This window comes from Sceloporus occidentalis, unplaced genomic scaffold (genome assembly GCF_023333645.1).
Source record: "Sceloporus occidentalis isolate IW3139 unplaced genomic scaffold, rSceOcc1.0.p SCAF_9, whole genome shotgun sequence".
Taxonomy (NCBI): Eukaryota; Metazoa; Chordata; class Lepidosauria; order Squamata; family Phrynosomatidae; genus Sceloporus; species Sceloporus occidentalis.
In genome coordinates this window covers 34,523,968-34,541,282 of record NW_028316989.1, presented here as the reverse complement: position 1 = coordinate 34,541,282, position 17,315 = coordinate 34,523,968, and the positions used below count along the sequence as shown (strand labels likewise).

The 17,315-nt window shown below is 43.1% G+C and overlaps 1 protein-coding gene across 1 annotated transcript in view; it reads right to left on the bottom strand.

Moving 5' to 3' along the window:
- HCN4 (hyperpolarization activated cyclic nucleotide gated potassium channel 4) overlaps window positions 1-17,315 on the bottom strand; it is a 120,472-nt gene that overhangs the window by 43,244 nt on the left and 59,913 nt on the right. Inside the window, exon 3 of the mRNA XM_089538686.1 lies at window positions 1,261-1,422. Within this exon, the coding sequence (XP_089394812.1) occupies window positions 1,261-1,422 (162 nt within the window). The remainder of the gene's footprint in view (window positions 1-1,260; window positions 1,423-17,315) is intronic.

The window sequence follows — 17,315 nt, the reverse complement described above, 5'->3', positions numbered from 1 at the left end:
TGTTGTCATGTACCTTCAAGTCATTTCCAACTTGTGGTGAGCCTAAGGTGAACTTATCATGGGGTTTTCATGCAAGATTTCACGCAAATACATAGATCTATGTTTTACTTATATGTTGAGGACATCTGATTTAGGATTACCTTTTTTCTGCTTTCTGTTTTGATGTTCCCACATGCTCAATAAGGAATTTTGGAGACAGCTGCTGTTTACCTTGCCTGTTGTAGGTAGACAGGCACATACAGCTACAGCAGGATCAGTAAAGCAGAATCCTGGATTTAGTTAGCTGACCTGGATTTTGCTTAGCTAGTTAGCCATCAAAAACAGAACTGTGGGGTACTTTCTCATCTTTCTCCTGCTAGAAACACTCTCATTCCACTGTCAGAGGGTTTGAGGCTGCAAATGCAATGGGCAAAAGGCAACCATTGTCTCTACCAGAGTTACAAATGGTTGCTGGCTGGTTGTTCTTTGTAGGATTGCAATCTCTTGCAAGATGGCTTGGAGATCATTCACATGCCAGAAGGGTGGAATATACATGTTAAAAAGTAAATATAATCCATTGTTGTTGCTGATGTAATTGCAATTTGTTGTAGGCTATCCTCGTGATAATTTGATCCAAAGGTGGAGTATAAATCTTTGAAATAAACAGAATGCTGGTTTGCAGTGTTGCGATCTGTCATCAGCTGTCTTGGGGATTATGAAGAAGGTGGGTTTTAAATCCTTACATATACAGAATGCATATAAGGAATACATATACTAATGCCATGGCATTAATGAAAGATCTACGTACAATGGTATCTTGGTATCTGCTGGGGTTTGGTTCCAGGACCCTCTGTGAATACCAAAATCCATGGATGCTGAAGTCCATGATATACAATAGCGTAGTAAAATAGAGTCCCTTATATAAAATGGCAAAATCAAGGTTTGGTTTTTGCAATACTTTTAAAAATGTATGTTCAAGCCATGGATGGTTGAATCTGTGGATGCAGAATCAGCAGATATGGAGGGCCAACTGTATTAGTTCAAGTGTATGTTTATGAATATTTAGAATTGCCAGGTGAAATATTGGCTAGGGCTCCTGTATCATTAATGGTGGCGCTGAAGAGGGAATTTCAGCAGATGCTGGTTGTGTGAAAAGCAATGCCTGGAGAAATTACCACTTCTGCACAACTATCAAAGACACTTAATACTTTTAAGAGTTGTGCAAAAGAGGCCAGTCCTGGCAACCCTGTAGACAGTGTTGTGGGGTAGGTAAGCACTTACCACCATTTTATTCAGTGAGACCCAGCAGTCATCAGGAAAGTCCTGGAGCATGGGCACCAAGAACTGGAGGCAGCCGTCCCAGTGACACAGGAGGAGCATCATCCCGATCAAGTTCACAATCCGCACCACAGCACTTGCCAGGTCATAGGTCATGTGGAAAATCTAGGAGAAGCCAAAGTTGGGGAGAGGATGATCAAGCATGTACCATGCAACAACACCAAGGCGAGCACCAGAGCACTGATTTTGCAAAAGCTACTTTGCTGGACTACAGCTCCCAGAATTCCCCAACCAGCTCAGGGAATTATAGTCCCAAAAAGTAGCATTTTCAGGCTGGATGTGATGATGGACAAGACTGTCGGTGAATGGTTACTGGCCACACACCTGAACCTGCCTGCAAAGAAAGGTACTGTATCTGCCTTGGTCCAGGCCTCGGAGGTTGAGAGGAACTGCTGGACCTCTTACCCTTTCCCGTCACCACTCCCTTCTCCTTCTGTGTCATGTCTTTTTAGATTGTAAGCCTGAGGGCAGGGAACCGTCTAACTAAAAAGATTGCATGTACAGCGCTGTGTAAATTTACAGCGCTTCATAAATAAAGGTTAATAATAATAATAAATAATAAATTTTTCAATCTTCAGTCTTGTAGGCCACTCTTCAAAATGTTAACACACACACCCCTGTCAAATGAACAACAGCACAAAAACATTAACCAAATGTTAAAAAAATCACAACAGTCAGAATTCAAATTTAGAATTCAAAAGCCAGCCAGATAAAATGTAAAAAATGTTGTTGTTGTGTGCCTTCACATCATTTCCGACTTATGGAGAACCTAAAGTAAATGCATTGTGAGGTTTTCTTGGCAAGATTTGTTCTGAGGGGGCTTGCCTTTGCCTTCCTCTGAAGCTGAGAGAGTGTGGTTTCCCCAATATCACTTGTTTGGTTTCCATGGTTGAATGGACATTCCAACCCTGGACTCCAGAGTCCATTGCTCAGACCACTACACTCAGGCTTGCTTTACCTTAACTAAAGATGGGTCAAAGGGGAATTCCACAAATATAGGCCCACCAGAAAGAAGCCCTTGTTCCCTGTCCCAACTCCATGCTAGCAGCAGCCAAATGAACAGAACTCTGGACCTGATCTTAAGACTCGGGCAAGTTGATATGGCTGCAGGTGGGCTTTCAAGACAGTAGCTTGGTCTTATTAATTCCAGTCTAGATTTGATTTATTTTCACATACCATTTACATTCACGTACCATACTGACATTTATTTCATATGTCATCTTTTTATGATTTGTTGCTACATTTGTTAAGTATCATCCAGTCAATTCTAACTTATGGAAACCCTATCCTATAGTTTCCTTGGCAAAATTTATTTCTAGAAGGTTTACCACTGCCTTCTTCTGAGGCTGAGAGAAGGTGACTTGCCCAAGATCACTCAGTGGATTTCCATGGCTGAGCGGAGATTCAAACCCTGGTTTCTTGAAGTCATAGTCCACTGCTGCAACCACTACATCACACTGGCTCTTATTGATTTAAGCACTGAATATTGTTTGATGGCATCTTTTATATTTTTAGATCACTTGCAGGGTATAGGTACTAGTACTGGTACTGCTGTTGGTTTTGATGCTGGAACTGCTACTCACCATCACTGTCATCAACATCAGAATCCCATCTCCACATCACACACACACACCCCATCTGTTTTGAGAAAATGGCCCACAGTCTCTTTGTCATCTCAACCACAAGGGAAGGAACTAGCAGGGTTTCCCCTCATGGTGGATTCAGCTTTCATAGGCAGCCTCGGTGTGTTGTTTTATAGATCAGTTAATACCTTCAGGCCTGACTGAATCTCTCCTGTGAGAGAGCTTAGTGTTCACAAATAAGCAATAGAGGTTGGCAATGACTTTCAGATGAGTCAGATCACGTTTTTGATTCTCACCATAACTTGCAATTCCATTCCATGAACCCAGTGTGTCCACTCACCCATCCACCCCTGCATGCATACATACAGTTACATTCAGTGCCGAGGAAGACACAAAGTCTACCCAGTGTTACACAAACAAAACACCTGATGGGGAACGTGAGGCTTGAGTCTGAATTACACCTTCCTGGGATCCTAGTCTGGCCCTCTTGACGTCCATAGAAAACTATGTTCCCTTCTCCATGACACCACCATGGTTTACCAGTTTATGGCCAGAATCTTATATGGTCAGGTGTAGCATAGTAGTTCTGCATGTGAAACTTACACTACATCTGGCCATTTACTGCCCCCTGGCCATTTACTACTTGCAACCCCCCCCCCCATGGCCTGGGCCTACCAAAGAGTGTGGGGAAGATCTTCAAAGCGTCTGGCTATGTCCTCATAGTCAGGACATGAAAGGATTACATCTTCTGCTGTAGTCCACTGAGATCCTCCAGAGGCCTCCTCATAGTCAGGACATGAAAGGATTACATCTTCTGCTGTAGTCCACTGAGATCCTCCAGAGGCCTCAGTAAAAGATGTAATCATATTGTGTCTGACTACAGGGACATAGCCAGACACTTTGATTCAACACACACACACATACCAGGCACAGAATAGTCATGGTGTGGCTGCATGTGAGTTCAGGGAGTTCCTTTGGTTGGTGCAGAAGGAGGAACGGAATACAAACTTCCGCATTGAAAACAAACATACACAGGCATAAGGTAGATTGAAGCATCCATATGCCACTAACAGGTGGCCTGCTTTTGTGTGGGTACATCCAATTCTGAAAGATCAAAATGCCTCTCCAAAGGCTTAGTTACCATCACCAAGAGCTTTCAGCTGAAAGATGCAGTTATTTTTGGTTGCATTCTGTTGCCTTTGGTCCTGCCCACCACTGGATATATGGTCCATAAGCACTTCTCTGAAATTGAATGTGGCCTTTGAGCTGAAAGAGATGTCTCAGCCCTAAGAGTGCCAGGCCAGAAGTATCACAGGTCCTGTCATGCCCAGCCTGGAGGACGGCTTGGAGGACTCAGAGGATGAGCTAGAGCCCCTGGGACCTGAACCTGTAATGGAGGAGCCAGAGCCCCTGGGGCTTGAACCTGTAATGGAGGAGCCAGAGGCTGGCCCTAGTTCTACTGGAGCAGAGTCTATGGCCCCTCCAGAGATTCAGCAGTCAAGTTTGCCTGGTGCCGAGGCTGTGGACATGGAGGAAGATCTGGGCAGTGTGCCTACCTTCAAGGAGCGTCGAGCAGAAAGAGAGGGCCTTCGAAGATCTCGGAGGCTTTATCAGAAGCGTCTTCGTAATCAGACACAGCTGAAGGCCGGCTCCTTGCCTTCTTAAGCACCTGGAGCATGTGTGGTTCTTTGCCAGTGGATATCTGACTCTTTTAGAGGAAAGACTCTGTCTCTGGCTCCTTTGGCTTCTTGTCTTGACTACCCGGAAACCTTGACCTTGGACTGCTTTATCGACCTGCCTATCTGTTGCCCTGAACCTCGGACCGTCTGACAATTCTCTTGGTAATCCCTTTTGGTGGAACTACTGTGAATCTCCAGGACTGTGTAGCTTACACTGACTTTGCTGTGCTGGGAGGGGGTTTGTTTGTTTGAGAACTAGCTGCCTTATCAGCCCTTTGGCTGCTTTCCTGGACAGGTCCTATGATTTCAGGGCCAAAACCTGAACCCAAAGGAGATATCTCTTATGATTTCATACAAGGCATGCCCAAATGATGTTATATGGGTGGTATCACAAGGGGTGTCCCCTGATAATGCCAGGAAGCATGGGATCTTAAACATCAACCACAGTTGCACATAACTTACTGATCAAATAAAAAACACTGGCTGGAATCCTGTTGGGGACTTACATCTTTGTAGGTGGACTTATATCTTCAAGAATTAGAATCGGGCAGTTCCATAACATCCAAGTGCAGTAAAGGGCTGATGTTATGTTACTATATAGGGAAACTAGTGAAGTGACCAATGAAGAATGGAACTGATGTGCAATGAGACTGATGAACATTGGGACCAATGTGTATTGGTCCTATTGTACATTAGTCCCCTTGTGAATCAAGACACTGGCTTGGGAGTGCCAATGTGTATGGTAGGTCTGGATCAGGGTACTCTTACCTGTGTCCTGTTACACTAGCTGGCTTTCTTAGAGCCTCCGGTATTAAGGTAAGTATACATAAAGTTACACACAGTGATAGAGGTTTCCAGCCATTGATTCTAATCAATGAGGGATAAATATATATATACCAACCATATGTCAAAGCAGTGCTCCTGTCCTGAGATTCTTCTCCTTCACCTGAGGACTGGAGAAGAGAGACCGGAGATCTGTGATTTCTACTCAGCCCTTGGTGTACACATTTCTTCTCTCCTCATTGTACTTTATTTCCACAACACTGCTTCTGAAGTATATTAGGTTGAGAAAGAGAGAGCAACTGGGCAAAGTTGTCTAAGAAGCCACATGGCTGAGTGGGAGAATTTGAAATCTAGATGCACCAGTCCTAGTCCAACACTTTTACCACTACACTGAACTACTTACCAAAAGACAGCCATACTTAGTAAAGAAGACAGTCTACTGCTTTTGCACACTCTATGGCAATCCTACACTGTTTGCTCAAAGTGAAACAAACTGCAACGGAGTCCTGAACACTCTCACAATGCCACACTACTGAGTGGCAACCATGCTTTGGAACAATCTATGGAATTCCTGCACTGAACCCTCAAAGTGAAACATAAATACAACAGAGCCCTAGTGCAACATCTAACCACTAAGCTCACTACTAAGTGGCAGCCATACATAGCAAAGAAGGCAGTCTACTGCTTTTGCTCAGTCTGTTGCAATCCTATCCCATTTTAAGTACAAAAGCAACAGAATCATTTTGCCATTCTGCCTCTTGTTTTGCAAAGAGAGGGAATTTCCAGGGCATGACCCCATCACAGGCTCTCGAGACACAGAGATACGCTGGCACCGCAGCTGTGTTTCCCCACCGCAAGCGATAAGGGATGGTGGAAACCTCACAGGCAAGCAGGCTGGCTGGCTTGCACGCTTAGTGGGAGAGACACTGGCGCTGCAGAGTGTGGCTGTGTTGGAAACGTTGCTGATTTATTTACATAGACATCCCAGCTGGCCCCCAAACAGTTGCCAGGCAATTGCTTTGCTCAAGTGATTGGTACTCTTCACAAAGCAAGCAACCTTCCTCACCATCCCTGTGCCTTCAAAGCACATTGAATGACAGTGGTGGCTGGTGGCTCCCATGTTGGTGGGGCAGTGGAGCCACTCCAGGTTTAGAGGAGTTATCCATGGTTCTGAATCCTTGGTCCCCAACCAGTTCAGCACTTAGGAAAGCTCCTTTAAGATCAGCTTTAAAACCTGGAGCAGACTGAGTGGTACTTACAACAACCAGCTTAAGAACAGGGATGGTCAGAGTGGGTATCCATCCAATAACAGAATAATTTATCCAGCTAATCTGGAACGGCCATCCTACAGGGGTCCCTCTCCAGTTGGGGAATTGTGGGATATTCATTTCAGGTTGGAATCCTATTGGGGCATTATGCGGATATAGCTGTGGGATATACAGTGGACCATTCCTATCAGCAGGCTAGCAATCTGTAGAGTCGATTGCCTGCGTATTGGCACAAGCTATATTATTCATGTACATGGACATGTTGACATGGACACATACATGCCATTGTCCATTAAATAATATGGGACACAGCCATTCACATTTCCCCCCTTCTGATGGGGGGGGGGGCTGAACCCATGCAGATGGGAAGGGTCGGGTGTAATTGTACTTTTTTACATCTACTACCACCTTATACAAAGAGTTCCCTTATTCCTGCAGTGCAATGAGCTGACTCAAAGGCAGGTCAGATCTTCCACCCCCTACATTTCCAGCAATGGAAATGACCCAGAAAACATTTGCCATTCCAAATTGTTCACCTAAGCACATCAGTGGGGCTTTATAATCTGTTGGCATGGAGTAGACTCTTTGCTGCATCTCCTTGCTCTGATTCATGCAATCCTACGCAAAATTGTTGTGCCTATGGCACAAGAGAAAATATTCCTAAGAGCCAAATTAGACATGATAGCAAAAACACATCTCTGGAATGTGTGTGTGTGTGTTTTTAACTTAATGGTCACCATATTGTAGGGAGAGACTCTAAAGGCACCAGATCCTGTCTGATCTTGGAAGCCAAGCAGAGTCAGCTCTGGTTAGTACTTGGATGCAGACTGCCAATGAAGACCAGGTGCTGTAGGCTCTGTTTCAGAGGGAGGAACTGGCGAAACCACCTCTGAGTATTCTGTGCTTAAGAAAATACTATGGAATTCATGGGGTTGCCTTAAGTCGACAGGCAGCTTGAAGGCACATATACATACATACAGAAAAATTTATGTAACAAGCTGGAAAAGAGTTTGACTTCTCTCTTGCTTCTGAATAAAGCCATCCTGCTCCCAAGTATGAGATCCAGGGGGAATCCAGTGGTAGTCGTTGGCTTCCATGTTACACAAGTGGAAAATCTGCTCCTGGGTTTATTCTCAACTTTATAGGAGTTATCCAAAATGCTGGATCCTAACAGATTCCTCAGCCGTAAAAGAGATTATTAATACTTCTTTTTGCGGGGAGAGGAAAATTAGCTTAATCACTAATGAGGGCTGCTATTACTTTACTACATACCAGAGCTGGCAAAGTGACCACTGTGACTGATGCACAACAGGACTGATGCAGATTGGTCCTGTTGTCCATCAGGCACCAATGCGCTAGCTGTTGTCCCAATACATATCTTCTCAATACAAGATTCTGGTCATGAATATGAAACAGTTGTCTAGATTGTTCTGGTCACGAATATGAAACAGTTACTCGTCCAGAACAGTGGTCATTGAACAAAAGAACTACAAAAGTAGATTGGAAAGAGAAACAGCAGAACTGGAATTCATCCACAAATGACAGTCCCTCAGCAATGGACTGAACAAAGACAATGGTTTCCTGACTCACTACACACACTTCAACACTATCTGACCCCCATCCTCATGGAGGGGGGGGGCTACATTCATCTATTCCCCTCACCACAGGCTAGTCCCATGGCAAAATTGGATCTGCCAGTTCATCTCCATCAACAAAGACCAGTTTCCTATGCCTTTGTGCACGGACAACCATCATTAAAACTGGATCTGCAACTTCATTTCCATACACAAAGGATTTGTAATTTGAACTTACATCTTCACATACCATTGTCATATATATATCTGTGCCTGGCTTCCACTCCACCAAATGCATCTGAGGAAGTAGACTGAAACCTAGGAAAGCTTATGCTGCCAGTTTCTTTCTTTCAGTTAGTCTCAAAGGTGCTGCAAGATCTCTCTACCTAGTGATTCTACAGACTAACATGGCTATATCTTTGAATTCATCCATAATATGTTCCATATTCATGATTGCTACTGAGTTACAGTTTTGACACTGTAGTCATGATTGTAACTTCCCCCCAAACCTAGTTCACTGAGCATCCACTGTATGGGGAGAAGGAGGCCCATTCTGCCAATAATCGGAGCACAGGATGATGAATGATGTTTCCTTCAGAGTTAAGGGGAAAGTACTTAGGTATATCAGTTGTGACCCCAGCACACATTTCCTGGGAGGTCTCTTGAAAGTGAGGGTGGATTGGTCATTGCCTGATATTATTTGTGACTTGTTGGCTCATCATTCTAAATCTATCACACTTAAGATTGCCACCTTTGCAGCAGGAGCACCAAAGATCTGCTGCTATGTCTTGAAGACAGTAACAGCGGTTTGCAAAGGGGATGAATTGTAGCTGTCATTATTATTGTTGGTCTGATATTTTATCCAGTCACCTGTTACCCAGTAACCTTTTGTTTGTTTTTTGGTTTTAACCTTTTTTCATCTTCCATCTAATGCAATTGTAATTTTGTCACCTTGTGCTAGGTGACTTGTTGTACTAGACACGTTGTTTTGTCAGAATGTTTTGCAATGGATATTGTGCCACACACAAATAAATTTATCTCTTATCTCGCAATATGGGATCTTGCAGCAGCTTTGAGATGGGCTAAATGAAAGAAGTTGTATTATTAGATTTCGTAGACTCAGGCTGCATCTGCACTGCAGAAATAATCTAGGTTGGCTGACTTTAAGTGCCATGGCTCAATGTTATGGAATTCTGGGATTTGTAGTTTTATAAGGTACTTAGCCTTCTTTGTCAGAAAACTCTGGTGCCACACCAAACTACAAACCCCAGAATTCCACAGCACTGAGCCATGGCAGTTAAACTGGATTATTTCTGCAGTGAGGATGCAGCCTTATGAGTAGCTGATGTGGAATCCTGGCGAATGATATATTCCCACCTCGAGTCTCTATCGTTACATTTAATTATCATTATCCTGGCAGGCTTATCCAGATGATTTTTAAACTGTGAATTTTAAATGATGAATTTTAGATGTGGATTGTTTCGCTATGTGCACATCTTATTTGTCCTTTTAAACTGATGTGTGTTTTAACCGATGTGTTTTAACTGATAACGTGGGGAGATGCGGGTAAGAAATCATCATCATCATCATCATCATCATCATCATCATCATCATGAACCAACTACTCAGCTAAACCGGCAGCACATTTTAGAGTTTCCATACTTATTTATGTATTTGTTTTTGAAGAAAGTGGAAAGGTGAGGCTCCTTTAAAAATGATGAAGAGGCCTCTTTCTCCATTTCCTATTGTGCAGCACGATATTACATAAATTGAACCAGGGAGATCTAAGATGACAGTCGGCATAATGCTGAGAATTTTATTCTGCTACAGGAGGCTGGAACTCTGTTGCTTTTTCATTTGAAATTTTAAAAAATGCCAAGAGGGCAGGGGGTGTCAAAGCCGTTGCTCAAAACCATTCCAGACTGAATACAGAGCACAGGCCTATTTGGGGAGGCAACAATAAGAATAAATTTTGGCTTACAGGCTTCTAGATTGGAGCGTCTATCTCTCTGCATGTTTTAAAGGCTGGCTGAAAGCTCATTTTCACACACATTGTTACAAGATGATAACTTGCCCCATGGTCAAATATTGCCTGTTGGTACAAAAGCCACATCTTTTGGACAATTATCTACTATAATTTGTTCAACTGTTTTTAATGCCGGAAGGTTTTAATGGATGGGCTTCTTTAAAACATCCCTCCCCTCCTTTGTAACAGCCTCTTTAAATGATCAAAAGATTCTGAACATAAAATTGAAAGCACACAACCCTTTCAAAGTGGTAACTGTGGAAATAGAAGAGAAAAACAGGTCCTGGTTCTCTCTTCACATAACCTGGACAGCTACAGAACTCTCTGAGACAATTTTTAATTGTAACTAGAAAGTAACTCCTCATTATAGCAAAGTGGCCAGGAATCATCCAAGCAGCTACTGATGGAGAGAAGAAGATCCAAAGGAACATCATGAGGTGGGAGTAAGGTTTACATTTATAAAAGTTTTCCAAGGATGTACCATATCAAATCACAAGGACAGAACACAAAGTCTCCTTCAGCAAAGCAGATGAAAGAACTGCCAGCCAAAGGCTAACAGTGATAGGTATCTCCAGTTAAAAGGATTGGATAGCGAGTGTGGATTAGGCAGCCAGAAAGGTGTAGTGGTTTAAATGTTGGAATAAGACTCTGGGATGGAATCACCGCTCAGCCATGGAAACCCACAAGGTGACTTTGGGCAGGTCACACTCTCTCAGCCTTGCAGGAAGGCAAGGGCAAACCACCTCCACCAAGAAAATATTGCAATAGGATCGACATAAACTGGAGTTGATCACCACTGACCGCTGTGACCACCATGTGCCTAAAATGGCAACAACACCAAGTGATGATGAAGACCTTTCCAATGTAGACTCTTATCAGTCACAGTAGTAGGTTCACTGTTGCGGTTATAAAAATTTCCATATGTTGTTGGTGGGAAAAAAAATGGAGGGGGTGGGTTTGCCTTTTCTCCAAAAAAAGCTTACTCAAATGTTAGATTTCCAGGCAATCTAAGAGTAATGCAATCTCAAGCTGCCTCTCTACCATCGCTCTGGCCAGCTCCTTTGCTCCTTGGCACTACTGATGATAGTGACAGTTCAAGTTGGCAGAGATTCCCCCTTTCTAGCCATCTTTGCTTCTGTCCCATGCTAAGCCCCAGTTGATAATTTACAAGGCAGATGGGTTCAACCTTTCTTTACTCCTGCCTCTAAACAGGAACCCTTGGCACAGCAAGCCTGCCAGCTGAAGAAAAGCATTTATCAACGGATATATTGTTGACCCTGTAGGGCTTAAACACCCTAAAGGCACCAGATTCTGTCTGATCTTGGAAGCTAAGCAGGGCTAGACTGGATGGCCCTTGTGGTCTCTTCCAACTCTATAATTCTAGTACTTGGACTGGAGACTGCCAATGAATCCCAGTTGCTGTAGGCTAGATTTTAGAAGAAGGAATTGGCAAGTCCACTTCTGAGTATTTGCCTAAAAGAACCCTATGAAATTCATGGGGCTGGCATAAATCGACAGGAGACTTGAAGGTGTGTACAACCATGCTGCACAATGCATAACTGCAATTCACAATGCACAACTGCAGTGCACAGTGCGAATAACTTCAATGTGCAATGTTGCTGTAAATGCAATTCCACTTCTGCTGCTGCCAACCCAATAGTCTGTTGCGCATGTCTTATGAATACATATGTCACTAACAGAATGCTAGCTGAATTTTGCCTCAAAGCTACCTATTAATAAGAAATAAGACTGCACGAATAGAAATGGAAACTAGAATGCTGAACACTGCCTTTTCTGAAGAATCATCTGTGGATATGCTTGGAAAGTTACTTCTGGAAAGTTAATTTGTTGTCATGACTCATTACCCAAACATCTCATTGCATTAACCACTACTTTTTGTTTCTCTTCCTATGAAGAAAAAAAAAGGATTGATCAACATTGCCATAATAGTTGCATTTTTCAAGAAGTAATTCTTAACCTTTCCTCTGTTTCTCACAGGTAGCTAAGTTAGTTACTTTTAGTGTTTTTCTTTTTTAAAAAATGAGCATTACAAGCTGCTGATCTGTGATATGTAGCACAGCAGTGGCAGCAGGTGGCACCAATGTTAGAGGAACAGTGTTTCTACTTCAGATTTTAGCCCAGATTTCAAAGGAGCTATCCAGGGGTTGAACTCGATCTCTAAAATAGTTTCATTGTACTGGATAGCACTTTTAAAGTTTGGACTAAAACCCAGAGGGGACTCAACCTCCCCTCCCTCAACTTAAGAAAAGTTAGCCATGACTGATATACGCATATTCTTCTGCTTACAACAGGCTATGAACCAGCAGGAAAAGTCAGCCCTGGAGCCCTGTAATGTTCCTTCCCCATCATTTATTGAAGCTGTATCCCTGTAGCTATAAAGGGGATTTTAAAAAATGTATGGTTACCTTGCAAAGGGAATGAGTTCTGAGCAGGAACTTACTTGTGCCTTTGTTACTGCAGCAGAGGCAATTCTTGCAAACTCTACTCAAGATAAGAATGAGCCAAGAAAGGCAACTACTGACAGCCCTGATGGGTCATGTCTAATAGCACGTACGTGCCTGGCGATTGATGATAAAGAGAAAAACACTGATATAATTCCTTTTTAAACAGCCCATCTCCTTAGGGACTCAGTCATGCCTTTCACCCAAAGGAGGAAGAGATATCAAGGGTCAGAGAGGAGAATGCTCTTCTTGCTGCATTTCTGACACTTCTGAGAGTGAGTTAAAGATGTTCACAATGTGGGAAGCAGAACCTGGCCTTATATGAAGCTGGAGTGAAGTTAGATCTTGAAATGGTGTAGTGGGAAGGAATGGAGGTGGTTGTGAATGTTGTTCAGTTGTTCAGTTTCTGTATAGTGTGAAAGGGACCTTCTTCGGGGCTCTTACTGCATAATCTGGGCTCTGGTGACTGTGCAGTGCTATCCGCTGGGGTTTGGTTCTAAGAATCACCAGGGATATCAAAATCCGTAGATGCTCAAGTCCCATTAAATACAATAGGTAGTAAAATGGTGTCCCTTAAATAAAAAGGCAAAATCAAGCGTTGCTATTTGGAATGTCTATATATATTTGTAATATTTTCATGACATGGAAGCTTAGATCTGTGGATAAAGAGGGCAGACTGTATAAACTTTGGGATACAATGGGAAGCATCCTATTAGTGATGCTCACAGGTATTAGTTGTGTTGCATGTGCATAATGTTTTTACTAGACACTGTGCAATGGTCATATACAGCTGATGGAGTGGAAGTGGAGTTCACATGAGGAACATGTACCAATGCATACCAAGAGGAGGCATCCAATCAGCAATGAGCTTCTGCACATTTTGTAAGCAGACAGAAGCCCAGTTCAGAAGACAATCCAACGTGCATCACAACTCACTGCACCTTGCAATTGTGCAATGAGTTATTAGCTATGCACATTTAGCAGTGAGCCCCATATGTTGTGCTAAAATGGTATCCAGTATAGGGATTGCAGAAAGCAAGTGGCATGTAATTCCACTGGTGGTTATTTATGTATGATATACTGTGCAGATGTTGGACCTCAACCAGTATGCAGAGTGGAATCGCTGCACCCCAGATAGCGGGTGACTCGTAGACTAGGAACCCAAGTCTACAAAACCTTGTGCCATAACATCGTTTGCACAGTGAATGTTATCAAGAATATTATGAGGAATTTCCTATTTGTAATTCCTGTTCGACAACGGTACAGAGTACCTCAGAAGGTGGTGAGCTCTCCTTCATTGGAGGTTTTAAACAGAGGCTGGATGGCTGTCTCTGTAGCAGGAAAATTCAAAGATATAGCTGTATTAGTCTGTAGAATCAGTATGAGGAGAGAACTCGTAGCATCTTTGAGACTAATGGAAAGAAGAAGTTGGCAGCACAAGCTTTCATAGACTTAAATCCACAAGATCTCTACATACTCTTTATGAGTAGATTCCTACAGTGGGAGCAGACTGGACTACATCCAACTCTACATTTCTATGATTCTATGACAGGAGGTCCCATCAGATAGCTTGATGGGCCACTTCAAGGCCCCTCTTCCCTTGGCTCCATGTGTTCTTACAGCCTTTGGAATAGATGGTTCCTACAGAGTCCTCTTACCAGACCACCCTTTAAACAGAGGACTATTCTACTCTTCAAAGCAGGACACCAGTGCACCCTCACCAAGTCCCTCAGAAGCTGAAAGACTAAGCTCTGTTTTATGGACTGCTTCATTTCGCAGTCTAGCGGAGGTCTGCCTCCATGTTACAGCAGCAGCATGGCTACCGAATGAATAAAAATGTGATTGCTTAAAATGCTAGTCCTTTAAAAGAACTACAAAATGAGATAAATTAAAACACTGAAACCACCACACTGCAAAGGTCAAAATTATGTTCTAGGATAAGAAGCATGAGTACTTTGTTGTTGTTTTTTACAGGAATATCAAAAATCCTCAGAAATTTACAAGGTCCTGTATTGCTCAGCGTAGCATAAGAAGTCTGCTGGTGGTACTCCGGTATGGTTCCCCAACTACTACCCTAGGCCTCACAATTTTGCTGTAAGAGCCTTCCTGAATAGCTATTCTGTGACTTCTGTAGAAAGAGTGTGGGAGGGTTTGGAGATTTGTATTGTTACGTCCCATAGCCAGATGCAAACGAATGGCATCTTACACCCCTGTCCATGAAGGTCTTGGGAAATTATGCCATTGGTTTGCGTCTGGCCCTGGAGCATTGCCAGGCACTTCTTCAGTTCCCCCCATGCTTTCCACCAGCCTTGGAATAGCTGTTCAAGAAGGTTTTTACAGCAAAATCAATTATCCTCAGGGGACTTGGGTCATTGTGAAGGATGGAAGATGCTACCATCCTCTGCAATAACCAAGAACAAGGACATGTACAAGTGTAAAGTGGATTTATGCTTGTGTATGTCACTAGCAGGAAGCCAGCCAGAATCTGAGCAAGGAGAAGAATTATCACAAAATATGCAGACTTTTTAGTTACAGAAGTTCCCCACCATAAAAATGCCACCCTGTGAATAACATAGAACTCTGACTCATTCTGTAAATGGAGCTGTCGAGAGCTGTTTGGAAAGACTATGAAGAACATATGCCAGAAGAAAATTATTAACCAACTCATCTGGTGGCAAAAAAGATGGTGAAGAAGATCCATTTTTAAGCAACTATTGCATATATAATGGACAGAAACAAATCAATAACATAATTCACCAAGACCTTTACGGACAGGGATGTAAGATATCATTCTTTTCCATCTGGCTATGGGATTCTGTCCATTATATATGCAATAGTTGTTAAAAAATGGATCTTCTTCACCATCTTTTTTCTTCTGCTGGGATAACATCACACAAGCGACTGCACTTTCTAATAGTTACCCCCTGGTTGGGAGTGAAGAACTCAGTTAACCACCATGCAACAGGCAATTGTGAGATGCTGCTGCCTACGGTGAAGGTGTGCAATGGTGTGATGCGTACAAACTTGGCAAACTTTGGTATGGCTACACAATGGTGCTAATTTATGCTATGCAACTGCTAAACAGGAGCTTGGCCAGAGCTTAGCCTTGTATCAGTCTTACTGCAACACCCCCAGAATCACCGAGAGTATGGCACAGAGAAGCTAACACTTACCTACGCATGCAGGAATGTTGCTGAAAGCAATGCGGCTACTTAGCAACTCTGAGCCAAGGAGAAAACATAGGATAATGGAAACCTATCACATTACTCTATGTATGAACACTGAAAGGTCTCATCTTTTGAATGGCACCTTGAGGAGACTGTCTGATTGAATTTAAGTACATTAGATTATAGCAAAGAGACTGGCAAACATGAAGAAGAGGCCCTATTCTTCTATCTCTCAGCAGGCTCAGCATTCAGACCTGGCATGGCTGGTTGATCTAATCTCAGTTGGGTGGTGAATCTGCTCCAAGTTCTAGCACAAAATTTAAAAGAACGATCCAAGGTGCTGAACCTATTTGGGTGACTGGGTTCAGGACTTTACCACTAAAACCTGGGGCAGATTAACAACTCAACTGACAATGGAGTTACAAATAGCCTAGGTCTGAAATTCACTAGATAACATCTTGGGCTGGACATACTGTGTCAGCCTGACCTACCTCACAGGATTGTTGTGAGGATAAAAGGGAGGCAAGAGAGCTGACTGGAGGAAAGAGTGAATATAATAAATCAACAAAGAATCATAGAATCATAGAATTGTAGAGTTGGAAGAGGCCACAAGGGCCATCCGGTCCAACCCCCTGTCATGCACTTCCTAATAATGGTATTGCCCTTCTATGGTTATTGGGTGCCCTTCCACAGACTCACATGGATATTTCTGTTTTTTATTAGCACCGTTAAGTATGCTCCTAGTGCCCATGGCTGCAGACATCACCTTACTTTACAGGAAAATAGCTGATGCCTGACCACAGATCCTCCACTCTCCAACAACCCAAAACCAGCTGTGTTGCTGGGGAGACTGCATGGCTTACAAAGTGGGGTTGTGGAGGTTGATCATTGCACGATCAGAACAGAATCCTGCCTGCACAAAGGCTCAAAATGTGAGTTGTGATGACGTAACCTGGACTTGTGCCATTGTATATCAGTAAAAAGATGCCTACCTGAGTTTATGATTAGCAAGTAGGATTTTATGCAACACAACTGCCTTGGAATGCCAGTCACAGATACAGGTGAACCATCAGGAATAAACTCTTCCAGAACACGGCCACATAGCCTGAAAACCCCACAAAAAACTATGGATGCCGACCGTGAAAGCCTTTGAGTTTACACTGCCTTGTGTTTTGTTATCACAAGAAGTGAAATGCCAGCTGTGGTTCCTTAAAAGGATTCCCTGTGCCATGGCCAGGACTGAAAAACCATGAATGTGCTCTAAAGCACAATGAACACAATATGAGCAATGGAAGATGCCATCACTGCTGGCTTAACCGCTTATCATATGTATGGAGAAGGGCTTTGTCAAAAGATGCTTTTGCCTATTCTATCTGAATCGGCTCAGCTTAGGCTGTGCCCCAGCTGAAGCAGGAGGAACTCAAGGTAGAGCAGCTGTTTGCCAACACTCCTGTTG